At 50.3% G+C, this 27,612-nt stretch overlaps 2 protein-coding genes across 4 annotated transcripts in view; one reads left to right on the top strand and one right to left on the bottom strand.

Annotated features, from left to right (window-relative positions):
• Positions 1-90: 90 nt before the first annotated feature.
• TSTD2 (thiosulfate sulfurtransferase like domain containing 2) lies at positions 91-26,733 on the bottom strand. Of its 3 annotated transcripts, none has more exons than XM_084628443.1 (10): positions 26,699-26,733; positions 23,042-23,250; positions 19,898-20,226; positions 18,669-18,777; positions 16,728-16,853; positions 15,397-15,502; positions 6,600-6,718; positions 5,563-5,721; positions 3,229-3,367; positions 91-1,722 (listed from the first exon to the last, which is right to left on the bottom strand). In XM_084628443.1, exons 2-10 carry the CDS (start codon positions 23,231-23,233, stop codon positions 1,493-1,495), a joined length of 1,509 nt encoding a protein of 502 aa, XP_084484569.1. In that variant the 5' UTR covers positions 23,234-23,250; positions 26,699-26,733; the 3' UTR covers positions 91-1,492. The 3 variants fall into 3 exon arrangements, with proteins under 3 accessions (XP_084484569.1, XP_084484567.1, XP_084484568.1); XM_084628441.1 differs by lacking the exon at positions 26,699-26,733 and adding an exon at positions 25,785-26,005; XM_084628442.1 differs by lacking the exon at positions 26,699-26,733 and adding an exon at positions 24,880-25,684.
• NCBP1 (nuclear cap binding protein subunit 1) overlaps positions 26,137-27,612 on the top strand; it is a 59,717-nt gene continuing 58,241 nt past the window's right edge. The window contains exon 1 of the mRNA XM_084628440.1: positions 26,137-26,236. Within this exon, the coding sequence (XP_084484566.1) occupies positions 26,203-26,236 (34 nt within the window). The 5' untranslated portion in view covers positions 26,137-26,202. The remainder of the gene's footprint in view (positions 26,237-27,612) is intronic.

Raw genomic sequence — 27,612 nt, 5'->3', positions numbered from 1 at the left:
AGCTAATTCCCCAGATGAGCCACGAGGAGGCGCTGCTGAGCAGCGAGTAGCAGACCCCATGATACCGAGCGAAGGGTTTTTTAAAAGCCATTGTCAGGACATAGCACTAGGTGACTTTACTGGTCATTAGTACGGACAGGGGGATACATTTCAAAGGGGATTTTCTTCACTAGTGACAAGTCTTCCAAACGATTAATAAAATCTCTTTACAAACTTGGCATTGTCAGTGCTTGACAAGCCTGGCTCAAGAGAAGGCCATCTGGTGAGCCTGGCCCTGGCCCAGTGACTTTAGTCAGGGCATCAAGTGATGGGACAAATTCCAGTTCTAGTTCCGTAGGTTCCTGAAGGCCTCTTATGCCTTTAACAAGGGCTGAGAGTCAAGTCTGACATCCCACAGCAGCAGAGCGACACAGGTCCATGCCGGTAAGTGTAACAGTACCACTCTGGGTCCGTGGAGATGCATTATACGGACCTCATGTGTCCATTGTGTGCAATCACGCGGGGACTCCACACATCACCACTCCTACTCCAATGATGCTCATTAATATTTACATCATGTCCCGTGCTTTCCTCAGCAAATGGCTGCATTTCAATGCATTTCAGAACCCCGCTGGTGTTCTGCAGCACACACAGCACGATGCAAGTCCTGGGCTAAGGGCTGTATCTTGAACATTTAAAAACTCAGTCACGTGAATTCCCTTCTGCATGGTAACACCTGGGCACTGACTGCCATGAGAGAGGGGCAGTGAGTGGGTTATACTTCTCCCTCTTCCCACACAACATGCTCCGCCAGATGAACTTGACTGAGGTTGTACATGGCCATTGAGTGTCGCCGGCTTTCGCTGGGATGAAGTCGTGGGTCCAGGTTCTAGTCTCACACCTGCTGGCTGCTAGTGTAAACCCAGGGACTTGTGTAGCTAGCCTGACTTACACCGGTGTAAGGGAGAGAAGACTTAGGCTGCTGGTGTTTATGTGGAAAATAGCCTCAACCACAGTCTGTTTGTGTTCCCAGTGATTAAAAGCCTGTTACTTCCATCTCCCTAATTCGTGCAGAGTGTGGGGGGTGGGCCCAGGACACACACATGGCTCAGTGATGGTGGCAAAGACAGCATAGACCTTGCTTGTTCCTTCACCTTCTGGCTCCTGTTTGGTTGTGAGTGGCTGAATCCCACGGCATGTACTGTACTCATAAAGTTCTCCCTGGCGCCCATCACATTGTGGGAGGCAGAGCAGTAACTTCAGTGCAGCGGCAGGAATCCTGTAGCACCACTGTTGTTTGACGCTCCATTAATTTACACTTGGCCAGGGGGTAGTTCATGGTGCAATCAAGCGCTAAAGAGACACTGGGGCTGAGCGTTTCAAAGCCACTTCAGGGGTCTCAATGTACAAATCCAATGAAAATAACTGGGAAGCAGGCACACAAATTTGGAAGCCCCATACCCTAGAACGCGAGTGTATATTATGGAGTGTCTCATGTTTTCCTGTGCTTCTCTTACATGTGTTTGACTGGGACCCGCTGCCGTCTGTCCGTGCATTCACATTCCTCCTTGACCATCCATCCAGAAGGGTTTGAAGACAGCTTGAGTCCCTTCTCCTGACAAACGGGACAGCAAGCCGTCAATCCCTTCACTCGACAGCTTGGGCAGGTCAGGACAAGCTGCCGGCAGTGCAGGCTGGAGCACAATTTGTACTGATCCCATAGCGTCCCGCAGTACCTGCATTCTAGGGAGAGGAGAAGTGGAGTTAAAACCCATCCTGCCCTGCCTATCACACTTGCACTGGGGGCACTGTGGTCTCCTGCTAGGCAATCCTTTGCCACAGGGCTCTGCCTTAAGAATGTCCGGCAGTATGGTCTGAATGGGCTGCCAAAATTCATTCAAATGGTGACCCTTCATCTTCCAGGGTATTGCATTCATGCTCTGGCCCTGCTTCCCTGCCCTTCCTCGCCAGAACGAGAGCTAGCCCCTGCCCACAAAAGGGGCTTTTTATTTTGATTTTGATGTTAACAAACTTAGGATAAACTCCTTCCTGCCATCCAGGGCCCCATGCGCAGCAGCTGGCTGTCCCTAGGCAGTAGCCCATGCCTCCTTGGGGCTATCGTGTACAAACAGGAATGGTAGTGCTGCATTTGGAATCTGCTCCCAGGCTTGGGGGGACAGAGTCCTAGAGGCTACACATCCCTAAACAACCCAGAGCACTTGTCCTTTACTGAGCAGCTTTCCTCCCGACTCAGCTGCACTGCTGGGAGCTAAACCTGACTAGTCTAGCATGTAGCTGTCTGCTGAGCCATGCTGCTTCCCCTTCAGTCCCTCTTGAGCATGGCCAGGGCTTCAGGAGGACATTTTATTCCCAGCACAAAGCCTGTCACCTTCAAGATGGATAAACTTATGGCAAATGAATAAGTCGAGTCAGCTGCTATTGAGCTCACAGTGGTTATCCATCTAGAGACAGCAGCACCATCCTCAGAGCACTCACTGACTCCACTTCAGATGCAGCAGACAAGCCACAGGCAAGCTTAGCCCAAGTCCTTTGTTGGTCACTTCTCACCAGCAATGTCATTCCAAGCTGGAGCTGAACAGCTGAAGAGCAACACCAGCTGGAAAGCCAGGGAGTGTTCACTCATCTTCAGCTTTTACTAGAGTGAAATACAATTCTCTGGGCTGTGTAAGCCTTGAAAGCTAGAAACAGCCGAGCACCCCATGGGCTGTTGCTACCAGGTTTTCTTCCATAGTGTGGCAGCCTAAGGTTAGTGGAGCCAGCTCTGTGTGGCGGTAGAAGAGTCAATGGCTGGCTCAGAACGGTTTGATCATGTAAAGGGGTGACAAAACCACTACTGAGGGTAGAAGTGCTAGCGGCCTACATTACAATCCGCTCCTCCCCAGTGGGACAGTGTGCTGTGCTGTCCACGATGTCACAGAAACATTATCTCACGGCCCTCTGCCCTGCCAGTCCTGAGTGCAGACAACCTCCCCTCTCACTCCTGATCACAGAGCGTCCCTGTGCCATTGACTGTCAAAAAAGCCGTATTAGGAAAGCATTCCTTAGATTTTTAGCTGTCTTTAAAGCAATTCAGTAGCTGGAAACAAGGCAGCAAGGCCAGCACCCCGAGCCCAACCTGCTCTCTGCTGTAGGTGCTCCCCAGACCACAGTGTGCGAGCCTCTGTCCTAGAGGGCTCTGTGGTGACTATTACAGCTCTTGTTCTGTGATCTGAGATGTGATGGCCCTACCTGCAATGACATCTTCATTGGAAGAGATGGTGTAACGTTCGTCAAACACAAACAGCTTCCCCCGGTAGAACCCATCGGGAAACTCCTCCAGATACTTGTGGATGCCGCCCTTGAGCTGGTAAACCTCCCTGCATACAGCCTGTTTAAAACAAAGCACCAGAAAACCCAGCTTAGGCTGTCCCAGCCAGCTTGTGCCAGACTGCCCAATGCTCAAACAGGGAACTAGACCCCTTGGAAAAGGAGCAATATCCCAGTGACAGCCATAAGACACTATGCATGTGCCCACGGTCAGTCCCTACTGGGTATTACTGTGGCTGCCAATACTGCATAGCGGCTGATTGACACGGAGCCAAAGGGTCACTGCTTTTGTGGTTCATGAATGGTGTTTGTGGTCTGGATTCTGAAAGAATCCAGATCAACTCCAGAGCCAAGAGGACGCTATCTTGAAGAACGGTCGCTGTATTATACAGTAAAAGCTCTTAGGGCCTGATTCGCCCATTGCTTACACCAGTTTTACACCAGTGTAATTCTAGGGACTTCAGTGGAGTTCCTCTGGGTTTACACTGGTGTAAATGGATCAAGCCTCAAATCTCCAGAGAAAGTTTATCTGGACTGATCTCTTGCTCTCTCTGGGCAGGGGATAATGAATAGAGGTGTGAGAGAGGGAGGATGGTCATGTGAATGGGGTGCTAGACTAGGACCTGGGAGATCTAGACTCCATGTCCAGCTCTGCCACTGATCCACTCTGAGACCTCGGGCCAGTCACTTAATCTATCTAGTTCCTGAGTTCCCTGTCTGTGAAAGGGGGATAAGCCTTCAGAGCTTCCTTGGAGTCTTGTGAGGATTAAGCCTATGATTGTGAGGTGCTCCGATAGTGGGGTGATGACAGCATGGCACAGGGCAGCTGGCCCCAAAGGCAGTCAGCTCCCAGCCTACCTGTGCCAGGCTCTGCTGAAGAGGAGCCAGCCCAGACCCATCTGGGGATAACCGACAGCCTAAGCAGCTGGGCAGTAGTTAATCAGTTAAGGAACACCTAGGCCTTATGAAGGATGGTGTGGGCTCCGGCAGGAGAGAACACAGGGAGGAAGTACCTGGGGCATGAACTCCTCAGGAGAACTGGCTAGGCAGCTGCTCCCACGGGGTGTTTCCTAGACAACAGAGGCTTCAGGGAAGAGAAACAGTCCCCAGAACACAGAAAGAGAAAGCTCCTAATGGGAGAACTTCTCAGGGGAGCTGGTGAGAGGGCTCACTGGGAAAGGAAACATGCTCCTAAGTGGGAGAGGCTCTGAAAGGGAGAAAGGATGCCATGTCTCAGTGAAACCTGATCCCAATGGAAGGACTTCACCAGAAAGCAGCAGGACCCCAAGATCAGAGGAATTATGTGTTCTTCTGAGAAAGGGCCATCACAGAATCACAGGACTGGAAGGGACCTCGAGATCTCATCTAGTCCCGTCCCCTGCACTCAAGGCAGGACTAAGTATTATCTAGATTAGTGGTCTCCAAATTTTTTGGCTCATGCACCCCCAGGTGAAGACCGGAAGACCTGCCGCAGACGCGCCGCTGACGGAAGAAGACCGGAAGACCTGCTGCAGACGTGCCGCCGACAGAAGAACAACGGAAGACCTGCCGCAGGCGGGCCGCCGGAGGGGAACACCAGCCGTGGACGTGCAGAGCTTCCGCAGAAGAAAAGAAAAAACGGCGGAGTACCGTCCAGCGGCACTCCTGCTGCCATGCACCCCCTGGATCATCTCACGCACCCCAGTTTGGAGACCACTGATCTAGACCATCCCTGACAGTGTTTGTCCATCCTACTCTTAAAAATCTCCAATGATGAAGATTCCACAACCTCCCTAGGCAATTTACCTACACTTTGAGCCTGGGCCTCAAGCTTCTCTTCCCAGAAAACAGGATCCTGGAAGTACCTGAGTCTGTCCTCAGCTGCAGGAGGTGCATGTGTGTACATGACATTCCTCTCCACCCAAGCAGGAAGTACACTGAGTTACCCAGCATTCCTTGCACAACAAACACAGGCTCTACATAGGTTAGACTGTACAAGGAGAAGGGGGGGAGGGGGGCTGAAAATTGAGATCCCCCCCATTGTGATTCTCATTTGACAAAAGGCTCCAATGGAATGGTTGTTTTGGGCACCTGCCTTCTGCCCTTCTTATGATTCCCACCAGATGTACAAACATACGGACCTGACACTCCATCCACCCTATAAAACACAACTTCACCAACCAGCAACAGAAAAGACCACCCCCATATAGTCCCTCCCAGGCTTGGCAATGAATGCCCCAAGCCCCTGACCCAGGTGCTCCCAGAATGGCTTCTCACCTTGCTCCTGAGGTAGGCGGAGCCACGCTCACAGCGGATCCCTCCTGTACAGTACATCAACACGCGCTTGTTTTTAAAAAGCTCTAGATTTTCATCTACGTAGCTGGGAAAGTAGCTGAACTTCCTGATGTCTGGAGCCAGGCAGCCCTGGAAATGACCCTGTAACAAGAAGAGATGGCTGTGTGATCGACAGCACTGGCAAAAGGAGTGGGAACACTGGCTGAACTAAAGAAAGAACCAACCCTTTGGGCCTGACCCTCCAGGTCACTGCAGCTACTTTGGCTCCTCAAAGGGTATTTAGGCACCTAACTTCCATTGATTTCAAAGGGAATTAGGTGCCTAAATACCTTTGTGCCTCACAGCATCTGGATTCTGGTTCTAAAGCCAAGACATCCTACCCTGTTACCCCAGTGTGAACGGGATCGCCTGGGGAGGGATAGCTCAGTGGTTTGAGCATTGGCCTGCTAAACCCAGGGTTGTGAGTTCAATCCTTGAGGGGGCCATTTAGGGATCTGGGGCAAAATTGGGGATTGGTCCTGCTTTGTGCAGGGGGTGGGACTAGATGATCTCCTGAGGTCCCTTCCAACCCTGATATTCTATGATTCTGTGACATAACACTGAGGCTCCTCCCTGTGGCTGGCACAGAGGGCGTGGCTGGAGGATGGGGACTTGGTCAGGATGTCTCTCTGCTGCACTGATGGCCAAGGCAGGGTGGGCTTTGGCTGTCTAAACCAGATTTGAATGGCTTTTCTCTGTTGTTAAAGCTTTGGCATCCCCCGTCTGTTTCACATCAGACTACACATGCTGCTCCACTGCTGGGCACTGAGCCGTCGGGCCACCCTCAGTACGGCACTGAGAAGCCAGACAGGTCCTTTGCTGCTTGAGGCGACGTACCATTCGTGAATTGGCACCACCAAGCTGCAAGGTAGCATGGCAATCCCTTCCCCTCAGTCACATCACCCACACATGCGGACAGGGTGAAATGATCCCCCCAACCACCAACAATACCTCACAGGGAGCAAATACTCAGCACTTACTATTTTACTTTCATAAAAGTTCCTGCAGTCCAGTAAAATGGTGTCGCTTTGTGCTTGAGGAGCCTGAGATAAATATTTTTCTACTTCTTTATGAAATTCCTCGGGGGATAAATGGATTCCTAAAAATAAAACACATGGAAAGAAGCGCTGAAAAGCTGAGCTGTTTTAAATGCTGACCAGTTTAGCAATTCCGCTTGGCCTCTCTTCTAACCCAGCAGTGACACATGTGCATGACAAGCTTCTCTGGGAAGTGAGCGCTACTGGAATGTCAGCTGGTCTCAGCTCAAACATACTGGGCAAATTTATCTGTAATGTCACTCCACAGGCTTCAGTGAATGAACAAATGCATCACAGCATGAATCAAGGGAACAAAGGATGCCAAGCTGCCATCTGTCTTACAGTGGGCTGGGTGGAACAGCAGTGCTGAGCCTTTGCTGCCTTGCCCTATCATTTACACCCCTCGTGTGCAAAACACTGCCCTGCTGACTGGTGGCACTTTACACTCACTCCACCTGGGTGTAAATTGTGACACAAGGTGCAGGGCTGGGGAGGATCAGACCCTGAATGGTCTGGGCTAGCAGGGTCTGAACAAAGGTAGCACAAAGGTATCCCCACCTGCCACCTCTACACTAATGAGCCTGCCCTGGAGGAGGTATCAAGAAGTGGCTCACACAGAGCCAACCTGCTCTGTTACGTCAATGTAAGCCCAGACGAACTCCACCTGCTTTCCACAGCATCTCCAAGCAACAGCACCCCGGGCATCATTTGTCTTTGTAGAGGGCTCCGTCACATCTAAGGGAACAGGCTGGCTCGCCTGCCTGCTGGCGCCAAAGATTGGATAACAATGCTGTGTTTACAGAAAGCTACCTTGGGGGACAGCACACGTGCTCATGAAAGGTGTTGCACTGTCAGCCTTGGAGAATGAAGCAGATCAGGGTGGCTCAGCACTTGCTAACCTACCTCAATCCTGACCTGGATGGATGAAAGAAGAGCTTCGTCTCCAGGCCCATTCAGTACTCGCTCTCTGTACGATGATGTCAAGGGTGGGGAGGGGCTTGGTGGTCTCCAGGGAGCTAATTTAAGACCATCCAAGAGCCATGTACTTGCTGCCTTAGATGGTATCTGAATCAGTGGCTTAGCAGTGAGCAGCTCTGTAGCTTCCTTTGTCATGCAGATGTTTATGGTCGTTCGGGTCTACAGACTACTGGGGCCACTGTCCGCAGGCAGCACCTAACGCTTTTTGGACATGTTGCAAGGATGCCACAAGACGTTCCAGCGAACGCCATTCTCAGGGTGGTTTGTAACATCTGGGATAAAATTCCGCCAACTGAGGGGTGGAGGCGGCCAAGAGGCAGACCCTCCTATTACATGGGTTCATCAAGTCTGTTCCGATGTTGGACTCTCAGGCCGTCAAGCCTTTGCAGTTGTGCAGGAACGGACCAAATGGGAAACGATCGCTACAGCCGACTGTCTGGGTCAGTGTTGAAGAAGAAGCTCTGTAGCCCACTACCAATCACTGGAGCCATACAGTCCCTCTTTGGTGGGCTTGCACAAGTCCCACAGACTATGGGTATTCTAGTGTATTGTGCTACTATTCTACTATCTTCAGCGGATCCTTTACCTTTTTGAAATGAATAGAATCATAGAATATCAGGGTTGGAAGGAACCTCTGGAGGTCACCTAGTCCAATCCCCTGCTCAAAGCAGGACCAATCCCCAACTAAATCATCCCAGTTAGGGCTTTGTCAAGCCTGACCTTAAAAAACTCTAAGGAAGGAGATTCCACCACCTCCCTAAGTAACCCATTCCAGTGCTTAACTACCCTCCTAGTGAAAAAGTTTTTCCTAATATCCAACCTAAACCTCCCCCACTGCAACTTGAGACCATTACTCCTTGTTCTGTCATCTGCTACCACTGAGAACAGTCTGGAACCATCCTCTTTGGAACCCCTTTTCAGGTAGTTGAAAGCAGCTATCAAATGACCCTCATTCTTCTCTTCTGCAGATTAAATAATCGCAGTTCCCTCAGCCTCTCCTCATAAATCATGTGCTCCAGCCCCCTAATCAAAAGTGATTCCCTCTGCTGGACTCTCTCCAATTTTTCCACATCCTTCTTGTAGTTTGGGGCCCAAAACTGGACACAGTACTCCAGAAGAGACCTCACCAATGCCGAATAGAGGGGAATGATCATGTCCCTCGATCTGCTGGCAATGCTCCTACTTATACAGCCCAAAATGCTGTTAGCCTTCTTGGCAACAAGGGCACTCTGTTGACTTATATACAGCTTCTCATTCACTGTTACCCCTAGGTCCTTTTCTAGCCGCTCGGTCCCCCGCCAGTAGCAGTGCAGGGATTCTTCCATCCTAAGTGCAGGACTCTGCACTTTTCCTTGTTGAACCTCATCAGATTTCTTTTGGCCCAATCCTCTAATTTTTCTGGGTCCTTCTGTATCCTATCGCTACCCTCCAGCATATCTACCACTCCTTCCAGTTTAGTGTCATCTGCAAACTTGCTGAGGGTGCAATCCACGCCATCCTCCAGATCATTAATGAAGATATTGAACAAAACCAGTCCCAGGACTGACCCTTGGGGCACTCCGCTGTGCTTACAGACGCTCTGGGACATGATATTGTGGGGCAGTGCACAGCTGCACCACAGATGACATTGCACCAATGTCTCTGTTTAAAGTCCAATTTTCAAACCTCTTCAAATTCCACAAATAATATCAGATCATCTTGAAAACTGGTACGACAGCTCCAGGCTCAGAGCAGTTTGTGATGCAAATCTGGAGTCATTTGGGCCAGAGATTCTCTGCCCTCCGCTGCCCCAAAAGACTTGTTTTTAAAATTCCAACTTTCTTCTAACACTTTTTTGTGCGGAGTTGAGGGGCAAAACCCATGGATAATATCTATCTGACACTTATAACATGTGCCCGCCCCAGCTGCGATCTAGTGACTGGTACTAAGAACAAGCTTCAACACCTCCTAAATAAAAAATAGCTCTGATTCCAGAGAGCAAATGCCAGGCCCCTGCAAAGGACCCTAGCACTACATGTAGGATCCTGGCTGGAGCTGAGAGAGATTCTCACTCTTGGCACACCCTGGAGTCTAGGGGAATGGATCTGCCCTGCAAGTCAGGAAACCAGGCATTCAAGCCTCTTCTTCCACGACTGCCACACGTGTGTCTGTGCCTCTCGCAACCTTTGTATGAGTCAAGCCTCCACAGCAGCATTGCCCCTATCTTAGAGGTAACAGAGGCCACAAAAGGTGGAGCTAAGAATAAAACCCAGGTTTTGGATACAGCAGATCCAAGTCTCAGCCACTCAACCTCTTCAAAGCACATGCCAGATCTATGGGCTTGTGCAGCCTGTCTCTTACTCCTGCTCTAAACACTAGCCCAGATTTCCCTTCCAGAACCAAGGAATCCTGATTCTCAACACTCTGCTGCTTTCTATCAACTAGCTGCATAACTCACTGGCAAAGTGTGTTAGCTCAAGCAACGCCAGGCTGTAGTGTGGTTCTGAGTCCCCTCTTCAAGCCCTCCTGCTGAGCCCTGGGGGGAGCACTGGGATGTCCCAGGATGGGACTTCTCCTTTGGCAGTTAACGTTGCAACTCAGTTTCTGTTTAAAACCAAATTTTACATCCTCTCTAAAATCCACCAAATTAGGACAAATCAGCCTGAAAACTGGTAGGTTAGGGGCCTGGCAGCAGCTCTACAAGGTCACTTCTGGCAGAACCAAAATTAGAACCAAATACTTCACATAATAAAGCTAGCGTGTAATCTCTTAGCCAGTTGGGCTTTGAGAAAGGCTAAGCCAAATCTATGTGCTTGTCTATTCTGTCTGTATTGGTGCATGTGGGATTCCTGCACACCCACCTCAGGGCCTGGTGAGACACACCGATTAAGTGCCAAACAGCTGCGCACAGGATGGAATGCCTGTGCAGCGAATGGGGGAAGTCTGGCCTGAAAGAAAAAGGATGGTTCTGTGGCGAAGGTACTGGACAGGCTGCGGCACTACCTGACTTTGCCACACACTTCCCAGGTCAGCTACTGTTCTGCTGCTGGAGAACAGGAAACACAGAAGTTACATTTATTCCATACTCCTCCTTTTCAGTTTGCTGGTGTTGCTCTGCAGTATAATCCAAGAGTGGCTGGCCATAGCACTCATACAGTATAGCTGAGAGTAACTTGCATGCTGGAGGCTGGGTGTGGGCAGACCAGAGGTGGTGGTTCTCTCAGCCAAGCAGTGTAAAAAGCACCCCAGGTCGGAGAACTGAGGGGACACAGCATTTAATAGTCCAGATTGTTCCCTGAGTAATGTCACACAGAGGCCTAGGCGAGAAGATCCCAGTGCAGGACTGGGGCCATAATTTGCACTAATCAGCTTGCAGTAAAGACGCATGAAATAGACTTCACGTATCAATATGATATTCTACAGCAGTAGAACAGCAGAACCCAAAGTTAGGGCCTGATCCTGCTCCACTGAAAGCAATGGGAGCTTTGCCATTAGCTTCAACCAGAGCCAGACTAGGGCCTTCGGTCCCAGTTTAACAAAGCACTTAAGCACATGCTTAAAGTTAAGCACAGGCTTAAGTGCTTTGCTGAATTGGGATGTTAGGATCTGTTCCAAAACCTAGAGTGATAGACCCAGGCCAGTTGGGTACAGCAGAGTAGCCTTATTGGGATCCAGGAAGTGGGCGGGCGAAGCTCGCCCACTGCTAAAGGATCCCCCCACAGCCTAAGGGGGGGATCCACAGGACCTGGGAAACCAAATAATTACGGGGGACAACTAATGAACAACAGGGACGGGAGTGCGGTCAAAGGGTCAAACGAAGGGAACCGGACGGGGACACCAAGCAGAGAACCCCGGACAGCACCCACCGCTCCTCAAAGGCGTCAAGGGAGTCAGTGGACGCCGCCCAGAGGAACTCTGCCCGGAGGCGTGAACGGACAGAGGATCAGAAATAGGCCCTGCAGTCGCAGGAGACTCCATCGGCCAACCTCCTCACCCTGGTTTTATAGATGGCCGCTTTAGCCAGGGCCAGGAGGAGGCTGACCAGGAGGTCCCGCGACTTAGTGGGGCCATGGACAGGGAGTGCATAGATAAGGAGGTGAGGAGAAAAGTGCAACCAAAACCTTAACAAAATATTCGTGAGGAGCTGGACTAGGGGCTGCAACCTGGCGCACTCCAAATAGACGTGCGCCAGGGTTTCCCTCACGCCGCAAAAGGGGCAGGTGTCCGGGATTGGGGTGAACCGCGCCAAATACACGCCCGTGCTCACGGCCCCGTGAAGGAGCCGCCAACTGATATCCCTGGCGGGCCTTGGCACTAAGGTGGAATAGAGGCTGGCCTACCGGGGCTCCTCACCCTCTAGAGGTGGCAGGAGGTCCCGCCACTTTGTGTCAGGGCAGGACGCGAGGGTGAGGACATGAAGGGTGTGGAGCACGAGCGTGTAGAGATGTCGTTTTGGCGCGGTCTGGAACCGGACTGGCTGCAGCTCGCGCAGCTGGCTCACGGTGAAGGGGCGGGGGGGGGGGGGTTGGTCGGGTCCACGGGGCAGGGTCCCGATGAAAAGGTCCGGAGGGCCTGGGGTAGAGGGTGGGCAGGGTGCGCCCTCTCGCAGAACCCGGTTGAGGTAAACCCGAGCCGCGGGCGGCAAAGTGGCCCTCACCTCCTGAAGTACGCGCAGGGAAGTACGAGGTCTGGAGAGCCCCATGCGCTGAGCGAGCATCAGGGGATCCAGCCAGTCTCCCCGGTCGTAGTCCAGGAGGTCTCCGACTCTGGTGACTTCCGGCAGGACCAACCTCTGGCGCACCGAGGGGGACTCCGCCGCCTGCACACGGAGCTGGGGGTTGTGTAGCAGGGGCTCCGCGAGGAGGTCTTCCCCCACGGAGGCCGCCACGGACCTGGTCGCTGCGAACAGTTTCCAGGTCCTGAGGAGGTCCTGGTAGAAGACCGGCAGCCCGGAGAGGTCTCGCGGAAGACCCCTCGGATGGAGATAAAGGAGCTGCCGGTCATATCGGAGCCCTCGGAGAGCTACAGCAGAGTAGCCCTATTGGGATCCAGGAAGTGGGCGGGCAGAGCTCATCCACTACGAAAGGAGCCCCCCCCAGCCTAAGGGGGAGATCCACAGGGCCTGGAGAGCCAATCAATTACGGGGGACAACTAATGAAAAACAGGGACGGGAGTGCGGTCAAAGGGTCAAACGAAGGGAACCGGACGGGGACACCGAGCAGAGAACCCCGGACAGCGCCCACTGCTCCTCAAAGGCGTCAAGGGAGTCGGTGGACGCCGCCCAGAGGAACTCCGCTCGGAGGCGTGAATGGACAGAGGATCGGAAATAGGCCCCGCAGTCGCAGGAGACTCCATCGGCCAACCTCCTCACCCTGGTGTTATAGATGGCCGCTTTAGCCAGGGCCAGGAGGAGGTTGACCAGGAGGTCCCGCGACTTAGTGGGGCCACGGACAGGGAGTGTGTAGATGAGAAGGTGAGGAGAAAAGTGCAACCAAAACTGTAACAAAAGATTGGTGAGGAGCCGGAATAGGGGCTGCAACCTGGCGCACTCCAGATAGACATGCACCAGGGTTTCCCTCACGCCGCAAAAGGGGCAGGTGTCCGGAAGTGAGGTGAACCACACCAAATACACGCCCGTGCTCACGGCCCCGTGAAGGAGCCGCCAACTGATATCCCCGGCGGGCCTTGGCACTAAGGTGGAATAGAGGCTGGCCCACCGGGGCTCCTCACCCTCTAGAGGTGGCAGGAGGTCCCGCCACTTTGTGTCAGGGCAGGACGCGAGGGTGAGGACATGAAGGGTGTGGAGCACGAGCATGTAGAGATGTCGTTTTGGCGCGGTCTGGAACCGGACTGGCTGCAGCTCGCGCAGCCGGCTCATGGTGAAGGGGCGGGGGGGGTCGGTCGGGTCCACGGGGCAGGGTCCCGATGAAAAGGTCCGGAGGGCCTGGGGTAGAGGGTGGGCGGGGCGCGCCCTCTCGCAGGACCCGGTCGAGGTAAACCCGAGCAGTGGGCGGCAAAGTGGCCCTCACCTCCTGAAGTACGCGCAGGGCAGTATGAGGTCTGGAGAGCCCCATGCGCTGAGCGAGCATCAGGGGATCCAGCCAGTCTCCCCGGTCGTAGTCCAGGAGGTCTCCGACTCTGGTGACTTCCGGCAGGACCAACCTCTGGCGCACCGAGGGGGACTCCGCCGCCTGCACACGGAGCTGGGGGTTGTGTAGCAGGGGCTCCGCGAGGAGGTCTTCCCCCACGGAGGCCGCCACGGACCTGGTCGCTGCGAACAGTTTCCAGGTCCGAAGGAGGTCCTGGTAGAAGACCGGCAGCCTGGAGAGGTCTCGCGGAAGACCCCTCGGATGGAGATAAAGGAGCTGCCGGTCATATCGGAGCCCTCGGAGAGCTACAGCAGAGTAGCAGAAGGCAGATATACTGGCCACTGGGTTAACAGTTTTCTGTTCCCTGACTGACCAGAGCAGGGGCTGCTCCATGCTAATGAGAACACCTGACTCCAATTAACCTGCGAAGAGTCAGGAGAGGCCATTAAGCTAATGTGACCACCTGACTCTAATTAAGGCCCCTCTGATAATTATAAAAGGGCTCACTCCAGTCAGGAAGGGAGTAGCCAGAGGAGAGGAAGTGCAGCTGAAGGGCTGGTTAATGAAGACACCTTCAAGTCTTTAGTAAGGGAGCCCTAAGGTAAGGGTGAAGAAGGGAGAAGCAGGAGAGCTGTGGGGAAGTGGCCCAGGGAAATGTAGCAACTCTGGCAGTAAAAGGTTGGCTGCCAACAGTTGCTACCATTAGGGTCCCTGGGCCGGAACCCCGAGTAGAGAGCAGGCCCGGGTTCCCCCCAACCCACCACTACAGAAACACCTCCTGGGAGGGGAAAAGAGGCCCATCAGGACAGGAGGCTAAACTGTTTTGGCATGAGGCTGTAGGAGAAACAGAAACCGTGGGAATTCTCTCACCAAGCTCCATTGCTGGCTTATGATGAAAAGGGCTCAGTAGACTGTATCCCTGACCCTAGAGAGAGAAGGGCTATGTGGAGGGTTGCAGTGAGCCTCTGAAGCTAGCATAAACCGCCTGGAAGCGCGGGACCCATGGGGACAAGGTTGGAGCTCTGCCACACTAGCGACACCAAAAGAGGGTCGCCCATTGACCCCAATGGGCTCTGGATCAGGCCCTTCACGTAGAGTTTGGACCGGAGGAATTAACAACAGGCTACCTGCAGCAATGTTAGGCTCTTTGTGCAATACCAGATGCAGCAGCAATGCTTACACAGCAATCTCTACTAGTCTCTCAGTATTTGTGCCATAAAGGCAATTTCAGAGCGGTCTGAAATATCCACATCTCATGCATATTTAAAGCAATTATAAATATTTCTTGTGCTCAAAAACTCCTCCAAATCATTCCATTATTAATTATATATATTTTCTCCTTACATCCTTTCTTGCCCTGGATGACTCTTCAAGTGTTATGTCAGACTCAGTGACCTTAACTACTACTAATTTGGTGAAATGAAATGGATAGCTTACTCTCGAGCTGCCAAAGCAGCTAAATATTGTGCAAATCAATAACCTGATCCAGCAATTTCCCTATGAAGGGAACCCCCATTGCAAGCACGGCAGCTCCCCTGGACGTTTTCTAACAATGCTATCTATGCTTTTGTCATATCCTGGTTACTGTGCGAAGATGGTGTTCTGTTGACAGTGCGTTACTCTCTCATTTACTTCACGGTTCAGTTCCAATCTCTGTTATTAACAAGTTGTTATTGTTCATAAAATTAATGTACCGGTTTCTTTGTAGGAGACTTTGTTTGGATTGATGCCCATGGGTACGATCTCTTCAAATACGCCAACTCGAAAGTCTGGGAAACAGTGAGCTCCTCCAGCACTGCTCTGGGAAATTAGAAATAAGGTCATGCCACCAAAGAGACACCTTGCTGTCAAATTAAAGACTCGCCAACAAATGTACAGATCCCTTCAGACTTGTTGAGACTCCACTGTATTTCTAGTTTCTAAAATCATGTGAGATGTCAATACAAGCAAGTTGCTTTGGGGGGACTGGATGGCACGAGGGATTGGTGATGGCTTCTCTCCGTTCAAGGTTGCCTCTCTGAATCCACCAGAGAGGGGTGGTGGTTTCAGTCCAGTTCCCAGTGGACAGTTATTTGAATAACTGTTTAAAAAAAAAAAAAGTCAACTGGCATCTAATGGATGCGCCATGGAAACTGAGCCAGCCACTCCCTGCTAGCAGCAGTTCCTCTTGGCCAGAAACAGACCTGTTAGCAGGCAGTAGAGGGAGTCCTGCCTTGCCACTGTATATGCTGAATCTATTTTGTTGATTAAAGAAAGGTGTTTTTTTTATCTGGGACTGGCAAGCTGGGACCTTTCACCAACACTAAATTCACGTCAAATTTAAAAGAATAAACAAAATTCCCTTCTGATCTCTGGCTCTGCTGGTGGGTTTGTGGCTCATTGCAATCTTCAGCCAGAACAATCCCTGACACAGAGCACCGTTTGGCCTGGTGTGACTGTATGTAATTGCAATCTGCAGTGATCCATGAGGCTCGCTGGACCCTGATGTAATACACGAGGGACCAGCCAGATTCAGGGTTTTACTAACAGCAATGTGCATGCAGGAGGAGCTCTGTGTGTGAAAATTCCATCCTGTATGGGCAGGTGTGAGAACGTGCCAATTGCACATGCTGGTGTTTGAGCTGGGAGAATGCGATGCATGAGTGCACATGTGCAACTTTGCACATACACAGGTGAAGACTTTGCTAGGGCCCTAATGAAAAAAGTTTAAAATCAGCACTAGACTTTTAGTTTAATGATGCTCAATTATTTCATCTGCTTGTCTTATTTACAACATAAAAAAGTTTTCTCACTAGACACGAAACTATCCACAGGACAGTAAATAATAATAAAACAAAACAGTTTATCCACAAATAAGCTGTTCCTTGGGCCAATACTGCAGGAGCTGAATTCCTTGTGTTCAATGTGGATTTTCAGTGCAGTAGAGGGATGCTACCAAGAAGTAACATTTATTTCTAAAAGAAATTTTGAGGATGAAAACAAACATTGGAGTGAATAATTCTGTATGTGTGTCCCTTTCTCTTACCTTGAAATCCTCTCTGCACAAAATGTTTTTGAAAAGAGGATGGGAAAGCATTGCCTCTATATAAAGATTGGTAGCTACTTTGCTTCCACCAACTGTCCCATTAATGCCTTCTGAAGCGATGCGCACCTAGAAGCCAGAAAGGAAAGCTAGATTTAACATCTAGTCATAATGCAAACCAATCAAAATGAAACTAATGAACCAGGACCAGCGGGGAATGAGAGGAGAGTTGTAGAAAAATGTTTAGGAAAAGAGAAGAAGTGGGGAAAAAAACTATAGTGATCCTGAATGAGAGAGGAGAAGTGCAGCTAAAGAAAAACTGCAAAAGGCAGGAATTGTTCTATGGCCAGTTTTGCTCTGTACTCCTAAAAAGGATAATGAGGAAGTCAGAAAACCTTGTGCAGGAAGCAGAAAAAACAATTTACCAGTAAGGGGCAAATTTTGCAGTAATTAGTCAGACACAACCTCCAGTGGGAGTTGTAGCTGAGTGAGGACTGTGGGATTAGTCCCAATAAAGCAAGTCGAAAGAAAGGGCGAAAGTGCTTTCACTTTCACTCATCCAACTCGGATGCATCACAGCTCGACCAGTAGAGATTTTTTTTTTTTTTTGAGTGAAGAAAATCTCAGAACGTATGGAAGCAAATTTTGACTACATCGAGAGAGAGAGGAAAAGCATGCAGCTGACAAGGGCAAATGTAACACCTGTCTTTGAGAAGGAAGGACTTTATTTTTATTTTTTGGTTGTTTACATTTAACACAGTACTGTACTGTATTTGGTTTTTTTTTTGTCTCTGCTGCTGTCTGATTGCATACTTCTGGCTCCAAATGAGGTGTGTGGTTGGCTGGTCAGTTCATAACTCTGGTGTTCGTAACTCTGAGGTTACACTGTAGTCCATCAAAAAGAAGTGTCAGAGGTCACGGACCCAGTTCATAAATAATTTCAAGGAAGATAGACTACACATGTCTGCAAAGGAACTATTTGTACTCTAAGAAGACAGTAGGACAAGGAGCAAAGAGCTGAAGCTAAGGAAGGAAGAGTTTAGGGTAGGCACTGGGGGAAAGACTGTAGGAGCAATGGAGCAGCAGAACAGAGTAGGAAGGCAGGTAGTTAGGGAACCATCACTGCAGATGTTCAGGACAGCCTGGAGAAGATGTTCATGGGTATTATCTACTGTTGCATAGTGACTAATCCTACAATACGCAGGGAATCAGGCTGGATGAGCCAAGCCCCATCCAGACTGGAAGGGTTAATGTGCTGCTGTGAACTAAATCAGCCCTGCCTGTTGCACTGGTCAGAAGGGAAGGGCTGAAGAGGGGAGAGCCTGCTCAGCGGGGGAGGAACACAGATGGTTGCCCTTCATGTGGTAACAAACGCAGGGCTAGGACTGAAGCCTGATGGAACCGCCCTGGCACAGGACTATTTGGAGGGACCTGGGGACCTGGCAGGGGGTGTCTCACCTGAAGGGGAAGTACAGCGCTTGAGAGCTGAACCCAGAGGGTAGCTGGATGAGTAACTTTAATGGGACTGAGAACTCCCCTTTATTTTCTGTTTGTGACTTTGGACTCTGCTAGCCCAGAAGGGGACTGAGCTTCTGTAGTGACCTGGTTGGAGGGCTGAGCCACATAAACCTCTAGAGTGGGCAAGAAACAGTAGTTGGAGAAACTGAGGTAGAGGCAGGCCTGCAGTACCATGCCTCAACAAGAGATGATGGACTGGGGCCCCTAATGTCTGTGAAGTTGTGAGACACAAAACCATGCCTGACAATAAACAATCCTCTCCCTTATGCGGCTCTCCATCGTACAGTTCTCTGTAACTTGTTGAATGCTCTGCTCTCTCCCTCAATACAATAGTGCCGATTACAGCCTGGCTCTCTGGGGCACATCATTTCTCACTAAACAGAGACAAATATGGGGAGGGGAAACAGCCACTCCTTAAAGACTTACCTTGCCAGTAAGATTAAGGTGCTGGCACAGGGACTTCTGCCAAGCACAGAGCCCCCCTGGGTCTTCCACCTCACAGTAACAGTAATATAACAGCACTCCTCCCACGCCGCTGCCACAAGTGCCGCCAGGGAGAACAAACAGGAAGAGTATTTTAGGTTCTGCAGCACACAAGACTATGCAGTTAATACAGTGATTGGTGTCAGACAGGGAATTCATCCTTAGAGAACCGGCCATTTTCCTCCAGGCTGTTGTCAAACGGTTTTGTGGGGCTATGCTGTTTATTTTCATTTACTTCAAGAAACGGAAATAAGTCAGAGACTATGCAGATCTCCATAGCCCTAGTTTTTTCTATAGTGGCCTTGCCAATGTTGACAAAAAACTAATTAGCCCTGAATGGCCTGTCAGTGCCAGTAGCTCATACCTCATTCGCATTTGAGAACCAGATTTCTTTAAACACATGCAACGCGAGGACTCGTGTTTTCCAGACATGTCAGAGGCTCCTTGAGGACTACGGCTGAAGTTTGAAAACTAAACTTAAATTTGAATTAGCCAAGTGAAAAAAACATCCATTTCTTTTAAACGGCCAATCAGGGGCCAAATTCTAAGGTGGTGTAAGCTGGACTCTCTTACAATCAGTAAGACTCACGTACACCCACAGACAAATGTTATAACCCACAGGCTGGAGAGCCAGGAGAGGATGATAATAGAGGGTAACCTGCATATTCTCACCCTCTCCTGCTAGTTGCTTTCCTTGAGAGATGCCTTTTTATGGCCTCTGAGCGTGTGAGTTCCTCCACCCCAGGCCTTCTTCGACTCAGTGGGAAAAATACAGAGATGGGGCCTGATTCTCCACCGCCTTGCACGGTGTGCAGTCATTTACGCCAGTGTAAAGCGGTGGTGAAATGCTCCCAGATCAGCACGGTGAGGCTTCACACTCCCTTCGCACAGGTCACAACGGCTGCACAAGGTGCGTTTAGTCAGTGGGAATGAGTCCACGGGGTTCTAGGTCACTAGATAAATCATAGGGGTCCTGGAGGGATGAGATGAAGGTGGGAAGCTGCATCAACTAAGGCCTTGTCATACACAAAAGTTGCATCAGTTTAATTAAAGCTAACTGTAAGTGGCTGTAGTTAAACTGGTGCAAACAGTGACATGGATGCCTTTCCATTGGCTCACCCCAGGCTTACAGTGAGAAACACAGTTTTCATATTGTTGAGGCAATTTCTTACCTTGTCAGTTCATCAAAACTAATGTGGCTTGTGTCTGGGAGCCTATCAGAGAGCTCCTGGCTGTTACAGGTGGGACCGCTTAGCCTATCTGCCTCCTCTGCAGAAGCTGGGTTACTTGAGGTGCTGGCTTCAGCAGCCAACTGCTTTAGAATCAAACCTGTCTGCTGCCGGATGTCGCTGGAATGCTGCGTGGCAACATGTATGTGAATGCTGGTGAGGTCTTTAAAGATTTGTCTGCAGCATTTCCACTCCAGTCCTGCTCTGCACATGGCTGGAGGGCAGCTAGCTGTTGCCGGCAGTTCCTTTGCTTTGACAAAGAGGGCAAATGCCTGCAAGCATTACAAACACTGTCAATTAGGCTTTGGTTTCTTCCTAGATCCTGTCACACAACTCAAGACTGGATGAAGGACAAATCCCAGTGATGTGGTGCTTTTAAACAGGTCGCCCAGTTACTGGACAGGGTGTTGGGGTAAGTAAATACCCTGGGATTCCTCAGCAATGCCATTTCTCATGATGCTGTCAATCTGCCCTGCCAAGGCTCTTGGTTTCATTAGAAATAGCTATCACATTAACCTGCTGGGGAGTTATTTTCCAGGCCCAGCCTCATGTGCCATATTGGAAAGCTTTGCAGTACTAGGCCCCAAACCATGACAGAAACATAAGCATGTCCTCTTCTTTTGGGGACACTGTTCCAATGCTGCCACAGCACCCCTCATCAGTCCCCACAACATGCACCTACAGCCCCCGACAGAACCCCCGCTGCCTGCCTCATGGAAACATGCTGCTGCCTAGGACACGGGCTTGGAACGGTATTTCCATGCATTCCAGTGACCTCAGCATTAACTCTCCAATTTGTCATATAATCACAGCAAGTGGATACACCAATCAGCAACAACTCTGCAGTTTCCAGCCCCATCCACCCGCTGCTGGGGTAATTAAGTCTTATGTTTTAAATACAACCATGCTCTCCTGTTCATGGGCAAGCCCCTCAAGTACCCTGCGGTTCTTGGGACATTACACATTTGGATGGCGGGTCCCACCATCCTGCCACATCCCTAAAATGTCCCACATCTTCTGCCCCCACCACCTCTTGCCTGAGTGCACACAGCTGCCTACCGCTGAGTCCAGTTAACTCCACTGCCAGGGTGGCTGTGCCTGCCCTCCTTACTGCCTGGTCCCTGTCTGAGGTGTACACTTCCCCCAGCAGCCCCCTGCCTGAGCCCAGGCAACAAGGGAAACACATGCTTACCTTCCTACTGTGCTCTCCAGCATCACTCGGAGGATGGCAGGGAGGTGGGGTATGGGGCAGACTGAGGGAGAATGGGAAAGGGGAGAACAGTGGCGTGATAGGGGCTTAGACTGCAGAGGAAAGGGAAGGAGAATGAGGTGTCACTTCAGGAATCACAACCCTCTCTGCCTCCTATTTTGGGGGACTCTGTCACACATGGCCATTTGGGGAGATGTGTACACAGATATGTGCATGGTGCCACACCACATACTATGTACATTCAGCAACCCAGTGTGTCTGAGTAAGCGTAGCAGATGGTATCGGAAGATAGCCGGCAGTGCATGTCCTTGTGTCTGAGCAGAGCTGAGCCCTCAGCTGGGAGCCTTAAATATGCCCCCTGTAGCTTTTAAACGATTGTGAAAAAACCCACACTCCTCAGATCAACATTTTGATCACCTGCATTTGCTCAGTTGGAACAGGAGGTCTATGCTCCAATTATTGCTGAGGCATTCTCTGCACGCTTAGCTTTTCAGCACTGTTCGGTTTTACTGTAGCTAAGCGATGCAATACATTTGGTTTAGCCTTGGAAATGTCGGGAGCATCCTTGTAGACCATCTTGAAAATGTTGTTTCACATACAAACACCAGTTTTTAGGTACAAAAGTGGGGAATAACATTATTAAAACAAAACTATTCCTTTAATGTGTCATATTTCTGTCTGATAAGGAGTGTCTTTCCCACCCATGATTGTTGCATGCAACCTAGTGATTAAAGACAAAATATTTCTCTCTATTTTGTCAGTGTATTTGACAGTACTCTGTGTAAGTCTGTTTCACTATAATCAGTTGCTATTGTTTACTCTGGAGAGGCAGAATCACTGTATGTAAAGTGCATTTCACTGTTGCACCAGAGGACCCCTGACCGCAGTGAATGTTTGAGTCTTTCATACAGCAACATTAAAATGGAAATTTTTCTAAAAAAATAAGAAAATATTGCTCCACACCTGCAAAAATTGGCAGGAGGAATCAGAGACAGATTTCAGATTGGAAACTTTTAATCAATTTTTTTCTTTAAACTGACTAGATTTCAAGTGGAGAGTTTCTCTATGTTTGAATTCTATGTTTCAGATTCACCTTTTCACTTATCCTGCAGCAGCAAACCGGTGACAGTTCTTTAACGCACTAACTTCCTCTCTTAGGCCCAATTCCACAAACATATGCTAAACTTTAAGCAAGAGTTTAAAACCCCTAACTATTCAGCAAAGCACTTAAATTTAAGCACATACTTAAGTGCTTTGCTGAATCAGGTCATTATACCAGTTACATCCCCATTTGCCCTAAAGCAATGGTTCTCAACCAGGGGTTTGCATAACTCTGGGAATACGCAGAGGTCTTCTCGGAGGTACAACAACTCATCTAGATATTTGCCTAGTTTTACAACAGGCTACATAAAAAGCACTAGCAAAGTCAGTAGAAACTAATTTTTCATACAATGACGTGTTTATGCTGCTCTATACACTGAAATGTAAGTACAATATTTATATTCCAATTATTTTATAATTCTGTAGTAACAATGAGAACGTAAGCCACTTTTCAGTAACAAGTGTGCTGTGATACTTTTGTATTTTTATGTCTGATTTTGTAAGCCAGCAGTTTTTAAGTGAGGTGAAATTTGGGGGTACACAAGACAAATCATACCCCTGAAAGGGGTACGGTAATCTGAGAGCCACTGCCTTAAATTTAAATATGATACTAATGGAGCCAAATTACTTTTAATTTATTACTATAACAAGAATTAAGAGTGTAACAGGAATGAGATAGGAACACTGTAAAGCAAGTTCTGACAAGATAAAGAAATTGTGCAGTTGCATAACTTGCATTATGAACATATACAACAAAGTACTATACTAAAATGTACCTTCTTCTTTGCAAATGCATACTTCTTTCTCACACTGGTATCTGATTCTGCTTTGAGTTTGCTTTTCGCTGTCAAAGGAAGAGGATCTTTCAAGTCCAGATCTGGAAATCTTAAAATATAGCACTCCACTTCTTCTCCTCCATCCAGCAGCACAGAAGAAGGTATCATTGCTGTGTCCCTGCAGTTAGGCATAAATCCTGTTGTGTGATCTAGGGAAGACGCAGGCAAAACACAGATTTGTATATATTCTGATCAAACATACACAGCAAACAACATATCAATATTATACATTCAAAATAATAAAAGCACACTAGAGACAGACATTGCTAAAGGCAGTCTTTGTCTTCGCAGCCTTTGTCACTGCCCTACAACAGCAAAAAAGTCAACCAGCAGCAAGCCTTAATCTTTTAAGAATTTAATACTATAAAAACAGTGTTCACAGAAGTTACCAGATAGCTGTCTGGAGATCTTTATGACAGGCTTTCAGAGACAGAAACTTTCAACTAAGTTCAGAACAGTAAGTCCTCATGATCTCTTCCTATCTCACAAACTTTGCTGGGTAGCGGTATACAGAAATAATCATGGTTTCAAAAACCCTGACCAGTTCATTGGAGAGTGTGACTGATCCATATGCTAAATACTGCATAGCAGGCTATGGATTTCCCTCTTCTCTCTGATCTTCCCTGGTAGGCAGATGGTTCAGCTCTCTCTGTACTGGAGGAAGCATGTCTCATCTCACACCTCTATCCTGGAAACACTTCACTTCAGGGACAATTTACAATTCACAATACAATTCACAATTTTACAATAACTATACTGACAAAATAACAGTTATGAACTGCTCATCTTGATGGCGTTACTATTTGTACCAGTAAACCAGAATCATGTAAAACTACTACAATGAGAGAGAGAGAAATGTGTCATATCTATGACACCAACATGCATGTACTTCTTGTGTCTCTAGCCTCCTTGTGTCCATCTTGCTCCTCTTCCAGAGCTTTCTAGTGGAGTGCAACAAGAATTCAAGTTTTGCCCTCCCAGGGGATGTTCTGTACCATAGGGGACTTTCACGACACACACAGTATGAAATGCATTCAGTAGAGTTGGCCAGAAAAGGGAATTTACATCCAGCAGGACATGGCAACATTCTGAAATTTGTTTTAGAACAAAAAGTCGAGTTTTTGAACATTTTCACAGAATGGAAATTCCAAATTTTTTTGATTCAGAACATTTTGTTTTTGATAACGTTGAAACACGATAGTATAATCTAAAATGTGAAATATAATATATAATATAGAAATATATTTAATGTATAATGTCAAAACAAAATATAACAAAACAAGGAAGTCATTATGAAACATTTTTACCTCACTGAAGCAAAATGTTTTGACATCAAATCAAGAAAGCCAAAATAATTTGACACTTTGCTGTTGAAAATGTACACGTTTCCCCAAAATCTTTTTAGACCAAACTGCATTTTTCAATGGAGAACTGTTTTGTGGGGGAAAAGTTCAACCAGGTCTATTTTTTTCAGTGAATAACATACATTGAACAGATTGTGAGACAGTTTTAAATTTCAGAGTAGCAGCCGTGTTAGTCTGTATTCGCAAAAAGAAAAGGAGTACTTGTGGTTAGTCTCTAAGCTGCCACAAGTACTCCTTTTCTTTTAGTTTTAAATTTGTAATTCCATTTGCAGTATGAAATCCAAGAGGCCACTCCCTGAATAGTGTGAACACTTTAAGGCAGGGGTAGTCAATAAGGAAATAAAAAGATTTCGGGGTCTGTTTGAAAGCATCCGGTGGTCTGGATTTGGCCCGCGGTCCACCTGTTGACTACACCTGCGTTGAGGTATCATCTGGTTCCTGGTACGATTCCTTGTTCGATTTTTACATGACAACGGCATGTCCACGCTCTTACAGGCAACTGGCTTTTCCTGGGCCCTTGGACAGCTAATTGAAGATTTACAAAGCCCAGAGAGTCTCCCACACGGATGGATTTGCATGATTGCACCCAAACTATTAACAATGGCCCAGCTCCTCGATGGCATTTAGGAGCCCAGTTTCCAATCATTTCAATCAGAGTCAGGCGCCTAAAGAGCCAGGGGACCGGGCCAGGAGCGTTTCTGTGAGGGCATTTCGCTCGCTGACCGTGGGCCGCCGCGCGGGAGCCAGGCAGCGCTCAGGCTGTCTGGACCCGCTGCGCCCGCCCCAGGGGCAAGAGGAACAGAAATGCTGGCACCAAACGCTATAGGGCGTCATGCTTTAGTAGGGTTGCCAACTCTGACTGACGCTATTCCGGGAGATGCCCCCCCAACACCACACCATGCCGTTTTCTTAAAATCTCCTGTTAAAGTCTCGGGGGCGGCGCGCAGTGGTCCCCGGGGCATCGAAGCCGATTCCGGGAGGCTCCAGGCCAACCCCTGCAGTGAGCCCTCCGGCTCAGTCTGTCCCGGGGGTGCGACGGCACGGGGCGCCTGGGCCCCGATACCTGCCTCCGGCCCTGCCCCGCTCCTCGGCCCTGGCCTAGCCGGGGCTCAGAATCGGGCCCACGGGAGCCAGCAGGAGCGAAGACGCCGGCTTCGCTGAGGGCAGGATCGGGGCCTGGCCCGGGCTCCGCAGTCGCCGCGGCCGCTTCCCTCCCGCGGGGTTCACGCCGCCCCGCCACGTCCCGTCCCTCCCCCGATTGCCGGGCCGCCCGAGCCCGGCCGACGCCCGCCCCGGGCTCTGCGCTCCACGCCACCCACCACGGCCCGCGCGCAGCGGACGAGCTGCCGCCGGGCGCTTTCCCGCCTTCACCGGCTTCGCGCGCCGCTTGATCGGGCGCTGAGAGCGCCTCGGGATCGGGCCCGCGGGAGCCGGGGGCGTCCGGGGCCGGGCAGGATCGGGCCCATCTTCCCGGAAGTGGGGGGGGGGGCTGCTGTTCCGCCCCGGAAGTGCTCCGCCGGCCCCGCCCGCCCCGGAAGTGGTCCCCTGGCGGGAAGGAAGGGCGGGGCGTGGGCGCCCCTCTCCCGCCGCCCTTTGCCCCGGAAGCAGCTCGCGGGCGCGGCTGGGCGGAAGCTGGACTGAGACGGCGCTGCCGGGGCCTGTGCTCAGCGCCGCCCGCCTCGCGCCGCCCCCCGCCCGGCCCCGCCCCGCCCCGCCCGGCTCGGCCCGGCCGCCAGCATGTCGCGCAGGCGGCACAGCGACGAGAACGATGGTGAGCGGGGAGGACCCGGCGGGGGGCGGCCCGGGGGGCGGGGTGCCGCGCTCGGCCCGGCCGGGACCCGCGGGGCTGGGGGGAAGCGCCCGGGGCGGGGCCGGACTCTGCTCGGCTCTCCCCGGGCCCGGCTCGTCCCGCGCCGCCTCCGAGGCGGACGGGCGGACGGAGCGGGCGGCGGGGCGGCCGCTGTGGCCGGGAGCGGAGCGTGTCGCGCCCCCTTTCCCGGCCGGGCTCTGGCGCCGGGGCCGCCCCCCCCTCGCCCGCCCGCCCGCCCCATGGCTGGGGGGTTCCCGCGGGGCCTGGCGGGGCCACAGCCGCCGCTCCGTCGCGCGGGGCGCCTGGGAGAACAGGCCGCGAGCGCGCCGCAGCCAGGACCCGGCCCCCGCACCCCGGGGGGGGGGGTTACTTTGGTTTCTCCGGTGCGTGTCCAGGGTGTATCTCCCCAAAATGAAAACCTACCCTTAGCGATGCAAGCTGCTTTGTTAGCGCGTCTCCGTTCATTGCTTCGATAAACTGAGTTCGTGTTTCTGTTTCCGGAGCATTAATTTGTGATCTTTAATGTTCTGGAAGGTCATTGCTTACAAAAATTAGGTGATTGCCAGTCCGATGGCATTGCCTGTTATATTCTCTTGATTTATGAAGTAGTGGACACAAGCAAGAACGTTACTTTTGCTAATCTGTTTCACTTAACGGCATAGCAACAGCAGCTTTGAATAGCATTATACCCTTTTAAAAACATTTTAAACTGTCTCTGCCTCCACCTGCTTGATGTATGTGGCCTAGTGATCTGCATCGGGATCCACTAGTCTAGACCTGTGCAAAACCGATCTGATTGCAGTGCGGGTGTGTATAGGCGGAGGGGAGTGTGCTAGCAGATCCTCATTCAGGAGTTGAATATGGTGAATCATTGTATAGTAGCCTCAGCCATCAATATGCTGGCCCCAAACGTCCCCTTCCTCCCCATCACCACATAGTTTTTTGATAACCTGCTTTAGATGGAGAGAAGGTGGAAAACAAAGGCTGAAACAAAGAATTTCTGCCAGCCTATGCTGAGGCTGTGTTACTGACCACAAGAACCTTCCTCTCAGTCTCTGCTGAACCTGTCAAATCATGTTTTAAGGAGCTAAACCACTTGTGTGGGCTGTAGGCCCTCAGTACCAGCACTAAGCACTGTGAAGAACTAGCATTCTGCTTCACTGAAAAGGAGTGCACGCTTAGGATTTCTTCCCAAACAGCATGGATCTGCTGTCATGCCTGCAAACAAACAGGCAACCTCGGTTTCCCCATTTCAGTTGTATGTGCAGCTGCTAGGTAAATTGGTGAGATGACTGGATTCAAGTGCCAGCAGTAAGCAGATGACAACCAGCTCTACC

The sequence above is a fragment of the Lepidochelys olivacea genome, assembly GCF_965140295.1.
Source record: "Lepidochelys olivacea isolate rLepOli2 genome assembly, chromosome: 5".
In the NCBI taxonomy this organism is placed as follows: domain Eukaryota; kingdom Metazoa; phylum Chordata; order Testudines; family Cheloniidae; genus Lepidochelys; species Lepidochelys olivacea.
This window is presented reverse-complemented; position numbering and strand designations above follow the sequence as displayed.